Source organism: Gracilinanus agilis, chromosome 4 (genome assembly GCF_016433145.1).
Source record: "Gracilinanus agilis isolate LMUSP501 chromosome 4, AgileGrace, whole genome shotgun sequence".
NCBI classification, from domain to species: Eukaryota; Metazoa; Chordata; class Mammalia; order Didelphimorphia; family Didelphidae; genus Gracilinanus; species Gracilinanus agilis.
In genome coordinates this window covers 230,246,997-230,255,647 of record NC_058133.1, presented here as the reverse complement: position 1 = coordinate 230,255,647, position 8,651 = coordinate 230,246,997, and the positions used below count along the sequence as shown (strand labels likewise).

General features: G+C 39.6%; 1 protein-coding gene across 1 annotated transcript in view; it reads left to right on the top strand.

Annotated features, from left to right (window-relative positions):
- The window catches only part of ENDOV (endonuclease V), an 84,346-nt gene that overhangs the window by 36,445 nt on the left and 39,250 nt on the right, over positions 1 to 8,651 (top strand). Inside the window, exon 5 of the mRNA XM_044677169.1 lies at positions 4,536 to 4,648. Within this exon, the coding sequence (XP_044533104.1) occupies positions 4,536 to 4,648 (113 nt within the window). The remainder of the gene's footprint in view (positions 1 to 4,535; positions 4,649 to 8,651) is intronic.

Sequence of the window (8,651 nt, the reverse complement as noted above, 5' to 3'; positions counted from 1 at the left end):
CAATTTCTTTTTCTGATATGGGATTATTTAGGTATTCTATTTCTTCTGCTGTTAATCTAGGCAATTTATATTTTTGTAAATATTCATCCATATCTCCTAAATTGTTATATTTGTTGCCATATAATTGGGCAAAATAGTTTTTAATGATTGCCTTAATTTCCCCTTCATTAGAGGTGAGGTCTCCCTTTTCATATTTGATACTGTCAATTTGGCTTTCTTCTTTCCTTTTTTTTTATTAGATTGACCAGTACTTTGTCTATTTTATCTTTTTTTTCAAAATACCAGCTTCTAGTCTTATTTATTAATTCAATAGTTCTTTTACTTTCGATTTTATTAATTTCTCCTTGATTTTTAGTATTTCTAATTTAGTTTTTATCTGGGGATTTTTAATTTACTTGCTTTCTAGTTTTCTGAGTTGCATGCCCAATTCATTAACCTCTGCCCTCCCTAGTTTGTTAATATATGCATTCAAGGATATAAATTTCCCCCTGAGTACTGCCTTGGCTGCATCCCACAGAGTTTGGTAGGATGTCTCATCATTGTCATTCTCTTCAATGAAATTGTTGATTGTTTCTGATTTCTTCTTTGACTAGCTGGTTTTGGAGAATCATATTATTTAATTTCCAATTAGTTTTTGATTTGCCTGTCCAGGTGCCCTTACTAATGATTATTTTTATTGCATTATGATCTGAGAAAGTTACATTTATCATTTCTGCTCTTTTGCATTTGTTTGCAATGTTTCTATGTCCTATTACATGGTCAATCTTTGTGAATGTACCATGTGCAGCTGAAAAGAAGGTGTATTCCTTTTTGTCCCCATTTATTTTTCTCCACATATCAATTAAATCTAATTTTTCTAGGACTTCATTTACCTCTCTTACCTCTTTCTTATTTGTTTTTTGGTTTGATTTATCTAGATCTGAAAGAGGAATATTTAGAACTCCCACTATTATAGTTTTACTATCTATTTCCTTCTTGAGCTCTTCCAGTTTCTCCTTTATGAATTAGGATGCTATGCCACTTGGTGCATACATATTGAGCAGTGTTATTTCCTCATTGTTTATACTGCCTTTAATCAGGATGTAATGACCTTCCCTGTCTTTTTTAATCATATCTATTTTTACTTTGGCTTTGTCAGAAATTATAATAGCCACTCCTGCCTTCTTTTTCTCATTTGATGCCCAAAAGATTTTGCTCAAGCCCTTAACCTTAAACTTATGTATGTCCACCCGTCTCATATGTGTTTCTTGTAGACAACATATGGTAGGATTTTGGTTTCTGATCCACTCTGCTATTTGCTTCTGTTTTATGAGCGAGTTCATCCCATTCACATTGATCTTTTAGCATGGAGGCTGCCAGATCCTGTGTGATCCTGATTGGTGCTCCTTGATATTTGAATTGTCTCTTTCTGGCTTCTTGTAAGATTTTTTTCTTTTACTTGGAAGCTCTCAAATTTGGCTATTATATTCCTGGGGGTTGTGTTTTCTGGGTCTAGTGTAGAGGGTGATCTATGGATCCTTTCAATGTCTATATTGCCCTCTTGTTGTAGAACTTCAGGGCAATTTTGCTGAATAATTTTTTTTAGTATGGAGTCCAAGTTTCTATTAATTTCTACTTTTTCAGGAAGACCAATGATTCTCAGATTGTCTCTTCTAGACTGGTTTTCTTGGTCTGTCACTTTCTCATGGAGATATTTCATGTTTCCTTCTATTTTATCAGTTTTTTGATTTTGTTTTATTTGTTCTTGCTGTTTTGAGAGATCATTAGCTTCTAATTGCTCAATTCTAGCCTTTACGGGCCTGGTTTTGTGCTATAATCTTTTGGTTTTCCTTTTCCATCTGGTCATTTCTGGTGTTCAATTTGCTTATCATTTCATTTGATTTCTGAGCCTCACTTTCCAATTGCAAAATTCTGCCTTTTAAACTGTTATTTTCTTGCCAGATCTCTTCCATCTTTCTCATCATCTCTGATTTGAACTCTTCAATAGCTTGTGACCAGTTTTCATTGTTTTGGGAAGGTTTGGATATGATTTCTTGTTTGTTCTCTGTTGTCTGGATTTTCTCTGTGTAAAAGTTATCGAGTGTTAGATTTTTTCTTGATAATCTTTCTCTTCTGGGTTTCCAGATTTTGGCTTGCCATTGTTAGCCCTGTGCCTTCTCAGCTTTATCCTCATACTCAGGGTCTGTCTGTGCTCCCAGGTTTCAGGTCTTGTTGTTCTCGGGGTCTAGCCACCTGGTGGTCACCCTGGTCTGCCCCTCTGCCCAAGGCTCTTTCAACAGTCTCAGGGAGCTGCTTCCACAGCCATGATACTGTCTGCACAGGGTCCACACTAGAGGTCCAAGCCTGCGCTCAAGATCGTTGTTCGCACCTAAGTCAATGCCTTCACCCGCATCAGCGCTCACGGTTTGTATTCAAAATCTGTGTGCGTTCTTTAGCCTCTTGGGGTCCTAAGTCTTGCTGCTCTCAGGAACAGGCCCTAGAGCTGCCAATGACTTAATGGGTGTCCCAAACCTGCTTTAACTCTTGTGCGCTGGCCTTGGCACTGTACGTGGTATAGAGGGTGGGGGAGGGGCTTGTTCAGCTCGCGCTCTAGTGAGAGCTGTTTCACCCCTTTGTAGTGTGGAAATGCCCTGATTCCATGTACCTTCAATGCTACACCTTGTTGTGGGGTTCCTTCGTCCGTCTGGATTTGTTTTTATGTCCCCTTGAGGAGTCCTTTATGTTTCAGTTAGGAGAGATTAAGCAGCTTCTTTTTACTCTGCCACCATCTTAACCTGGAACCTAAGCTGCCCTAATGTTTTTTAATAAAAGGAAAGAAGATATAGGTCAGTCATTTGATGGATGGCAGGATCAAATGAAGGCTTTGTAAAAGAAAGTGAAGTAAGTGTAAATCTTAAAATTTTCAAGAAAAAGCCTGGTAGATAGGAGAGAGCTGGAAAATAAGAGCCCGCAAAATCAGTCTGGGTCAAGAATATGATATGGAAGGAAGGGAGGTAAGGAGGAAGGAAGAATTGATTATTGACTATGTGACAGCTTGCATTTTACAAATATGAACTCATTTGACCATTACAAAAACTCTGGGAGATAGGCCCTATCCAGTTTACAAATGAGTAAACTGATTGAGGCAGCACAGTGGATAGAGGCTTGGAAGCAGGAAGGCCTGAATTCGAATCCTGTCTCAGACCCTTACTAGCTATGTGATCCTCATCAAGTCACTTTATCCTGTTTATCTCAGTTTCCTCATCTGTAAAATGAGCTGGAGAAGGAAATGGAACACTACTCCAGTATCTTTAAAACATCAAATATGCTCACAAAAAGTTGTACACAACTAAAACAACTGAACAACAAAAACTAAGGCAAATAGGTTAAATGGTTTGCCTAGAGTCACATAGCTAGTAAGTGTCTTAGGCTAGATTTGAACTTGGGTCTTCCTGACTTTAGGCCCAGCACTTTAATAGATGTATTCAGGATTAAGGAGGTGATGGTTCTGTTCTGTGCTTTGGTCAGACTACATCTAGAATAATTTTTTTCAGTTCTGAGCACCAGATTTTGGAAAAACATTGATAAACTGAAAGCCTCCAGATAGGAGAAACTTGAATAAGTTTGTAAGGAGAAAGAGTTGTTAGTGAGAGAGGATAATTGATGGTGTCAGGATGTTCCAGAAAAAAATGGGAAGAGCAAAGGCCTTTGAAAAAGATAATTCTTTCTTTAAGTCTTAATGTTTAAGGAGACAGTTGGCAAAAAAATGGAGAGTATTCCAGTGCTGTGGAGGAAAATTGAAAAGATTCATATCAGATGACCACAATCTTTTCAAAGAAGTAAGAATAAAAGTTATTTGAAGAGACTGATAAGTTCAGAAGATGGTGGTTTGAGAATAGTATGAAAGGTTTGCAACATTTTGTATGGCGAATTCTGTAGGGGGCTACTTTGAAATGAATTAGTTGAAATCTACTTGATTATTGTATAAATTTATAATAAACCATTCATTTTAGTTACATAATTTCTTTAGCAATATTTGCAGTCCAGAAGCAAGAACAGAAAAAGTAAACTATAGGATTTTCTTAGAGCTGGGAATTGGTATAGCAGACTTAGTAAGGGAAATGGTTGGAGGATTCTAGGATTCTAACAAAAATGTTATGAATGTAGTTGATTATGGGGCCAGATCTAGATACTAAAAAACCCTAAATATATGTTTCTGTTCCTCTTCTATTCCTTTCATTTCTGTCCTTCCTTAGCCTCCATTCTCAATGATCAATTTAATATTCTTCTTCTTTAGCCTTCCTGTGAGTGTGCCAATATTTAACTTGGTCAGGCTGAGCCTAAAATAGTATGCAGGAGTACTATCTCCTTAGCCCTATGCCATAAACAATATGCTTCTATTTATATTTATCAGTTATGCTTGCTTAATAAAATTCTCAGGTATCTCAAATTTGCCTTTGACTACTGGGCTTTCTTTTCCTATCTCATGCCTAATTTGTTTACTGCTTTCATTGCCCTTCCTCCCTCATATCTCTTTTCTTTGTCTCACTTGTTAGGATTTGGAGTGGCCTGTCACATTGGCATCCTTATAGATCTGCCTTGCATTGGGGTGGCCAAGAAACTCCTCCAGGTGGATGGGCTGAAGAATGATGACCTGCACAAAGAAAAGGTAAGAACCAGAGATATGTTAGAATAATGAGGTAATTCAGACTTGGCAGTCTCAGATGGCAGTCTGAGATTCTCGAATAGGAACCATGTCATTGGGAGCTGGGGATACCAAAGAACAATTGTATAGTATTACAGACTGGGGAATTACTGGTTTCTGTTATCTCAGCCTCTGTCTGCTGCTTTCTTTGCTGTTCCATGCTTCTCTCTCATAGAATGTTAGAATTGGAAGGGTCTTTACAAATCATCAAATCTAGGCCTAGAGAAGTAAACTTACCCAAGGTCAATTGACTCATTGGTAAGACTGGGCCCAAACCCTGATAAGGTGACTTAAGCCACCACTTTTCCTTTGTATTCTCCTATTCAGTGAATGCTCCTGCCTCCTGCAACATGGAAAATGACAGGGTGGAATTCCTGCAAGATACGGGGTCAAGCCTCACCCAGAATTCCCCCCCAGAGAACTCTGGGTGAGGGAACAGTTTGAAAGCAGTTAAACAGTTGATTCCTAGGGGTTGAAGTGAGCAGGTCACGCTGCTTGCTGTTGGATTGCCTTGGGGGCCATAGTGGTAAAAGCCATTTTGGTTTTTTCTCAGGAGTTTGCCTGTCTAGTGGGATTAGACCTTTCTTGCAATAGCATTTTGTTATTTATTTAGATATTTAGATATTAGAAGTGGTAATTACAGACTTGAGGGCAAGCTAGCTAAAAGTCTGCCATTCCCTGGGGGGGGGGGAGGGGCAGTTTCTGCCTAACAGTTCAGGGCTTCCCAGATCTTATCCAAATCCTTGATACCCCTTCCCTGATTTCCTTTCTTCTTTTATCAGTATAAACTTCATCTTTTGGGAACAATGCCTGTTTATTATTCTGGGAACACTTACATCCAACTTCAGCTAGGTTTCCTTCAGCTGTCCGGCCCATACAAGTTAGATTCGCCTGTCCCTGATAACAACGAGACATCAAGCTTCACCTATAGTCCCTTGGTCAAACCTGTGGGGAATATAAGTTGAGACAGTGAACATTATTAGAGATTTGCCTTGCTGAGCCTTGTCAGAAGATATCAGTCCTGCATCCATTTCCAACTGATTTCCAACTGCTTAGTGGGAGGGGTGAAGAGTAAGGAGTACCTGCCCCTCCCTACTCACTCTAGCCTGTGTGTGTGGGAGGAGTGAGTCCTGCAGGTTTCTAGTATCAGACCATCTCTTCAGCTTCCCCAAATATCTCTGTTAAGATCTACACAACAGTTTTGGCCAGCCAGCCTAGGATTTTTATTTCAGAACCTGAGTGGGAAGTGATCAGTATGGCCAGCTTCATTAATAGGGCAATTGTCACACTGGTGTGCTCTGGGGTGCTGATATATGGGATTTGGCAGGTTTGTGTTACCTTTTCACTGATAAAAGTTCCCTAATTTTTCAAACGAATGATAGAAATATATGATACTTAACATGTGCTCAAATCTTGGGCATATTGTTCATCAATGTAGGTTTAAATCTCAGATAAATTTTGGGAATAGAAGCAATAACAATAATAACAACAATAGGAGAAACACCTACTATAATTCTAGATACAACAGCAATAATAGTAGCAACAACAGGGACAACAACAGATATAGTGACAAAGTAAAGGCCAGATGTTGTGACCATAACTGTGCTAAATTTAGTAATTCCTCTAGTTTTATAAAAAATGGAGGAATACGTGTCCCAAGGAGCAAGGCCTTGTACCAGCTTATGAACTGAGAAAGTAGCCTTAGTTGTTGCGAGGACAGATAAGGGCAATGACAATGCTGTGGCAGAGGAAAGTGGGAAAGACAAAATGGGTGCAGAAGAAATTATGAATTATGGGTTGGTGGATGTAACACGAAATTACAAAGAAATGACTGAGGAAGAGTTGCAGATGGAGGAGGATATAATAGAAATAAAGGAGAGAATTAATGGGCAAAGAAACAGTGATGTGGGGAACACTGAAAGAAAAACAGGCACATCTGCACAAGTTCTTGATACAAGCTGGAAGCAAGTAGCATTCATTGATTCTCACTGTATGGGGAAAGAAGCATTATTCTGTAGTAAGACTGTGGATCATTTACATCAATCAGTAGTACAGCAAGGCCAAACAACAAGGGCAATGGTTTTAGACAGGTGTTCTAATGGGGATCTCTTTGAAACAGACAGTGTCAACAAGGGAGATGGGCTCCTGCAGACCTTTGAGAAGGAAAGTGCAAAATTCTCAGACATAGGCACAACCTCTTCTCTATCACCAACTAGGGAACCTGGAAGGGAAAGTGGAAAGTCTAGTTGCTACAGTACTAAAGGAACTTTAAAGCTGGATCCTGAAGCTACGGAATTCGCACCAAGCCTACTTCAGGGTCAGGTGCATAAAGATGCAGCACACTTTCAAGCCTGTGATACTCCAGAGAGAGCTGCCTTTGGAGTAGTTTCTGAGTTAATGCATTTAAAGGAATTCAATTCCATAAATGTCAGTAGCCAAGAGAGAAACGAAATGACACCAATAGGAACAGAGAAAGAATCTACAACACTGACTTTGTTTCCTATGCAAAGTACATCTGCAGTTAAGTTTCCTGTTACTGACATAGAAGCTAGGGTCAGATACAAGAAGAAGGCATAGACTCACAGGATTGGGATGTAGTCATTAGCCAAAAACACATTCCCAATTCTGAAGAATTTCTTTTAATGCAGAGAAATACCTCTCTTGAATCTGACTTTGCACAAGTCAAGCAAAGCATGTTCAGTGAAGAGAAGGTCACTCTACCTTACTCATGGTCTGGGAAAACTGAGATACACCTTGACACTGATAGGCCCATGAATGGTCCAGGGATGCCAATTAAGGTATAGGCAGTCCAAAAAGCAACATTTGAAGGAGACTTAACATCATTACACTCACAGAATCCTGAGCCAGCACAGACAGAAGTCCTAGAACAAGATCAATGGGATTTAGGGGACATTGAGATAGAATCACCTTTGGTACCTGTTGATCAGACAGCTAAAGAAAGGGAATCAAATCTATCCTGCTCTTATTGACACTGGAGCAACCCGGTCTGTGTTAACATCTGCACCAGAAAATTGTGCACTAGTGGGGTCTGTGAGAGTAAAAGGAGCCATTGGGCAAATGGAGTTGGTGCCCAAGCTAAGATCTAAGATGGTGAAAATAGGCCCAGTTACTTTAGATCATTCTTTTTTGTTGATACCTGGATGCCCATTGTGTAAATAGAATTAGCTCGAGCCCATTAATAGTCAAAAATCTACCCATCCTAGGCGTAGAAATTATGTAATCCTAACCTCCCTTAGTGGGGAGGGGAGACGAGTTACCCACACGTGACAATAAGTAACAAATCAAGAATAAGGGACTGCCCTTTGGGCAGTCCAAATCAATGTAGAAACTGCCATTTGTCCATTTGAATTAGAGGTCGACCACAGGAAGTGATGAAAGACACTATCTCTTTAAGTAAGTTAGTGAACTTCCTGTGGGGGCAGTTGCCGTCTCAAACTGGGAGCAGAAGCATCTCCTGAGACCACAGACAGCTTACACTCTATATTGTCATGTGGGTAAGTTAGGCTGACTTCCTTGGCCTAGCTGGGCCAATTCTAAACTCTGCCTATCTGGCTGTTGGGCCTTGTGGCTTACAGCTTCATTTATTAAGCTTTATAACCTTCTTCTCTCTCCGTCCAGGCCTTTGGCCTGGACTAGCCTCTCCCTTTCTCTTTATTCCTACTTTTTACCTTCCAGATTGTAAATAAACTCCTCAACCCGATGATGACTTGGGTCTGATTTAATTACGGAATCAACCTGAACTGTTGATTCCTGGCGGCCACACATTCTAATATATATCTATAAATACTTAAATCTTCCTTTTTACTCCATCCAACTTTCTGGGATGGGATGTTCTCTGTAAATTAAGTGCCACTATCCAGTGTGATAAGTAAGGCCAAATATTCCTACACTTACCCAAACAGTCACTCAAGCACTATTCCTTGCTATTCCTAGGGCAAATGGAGGG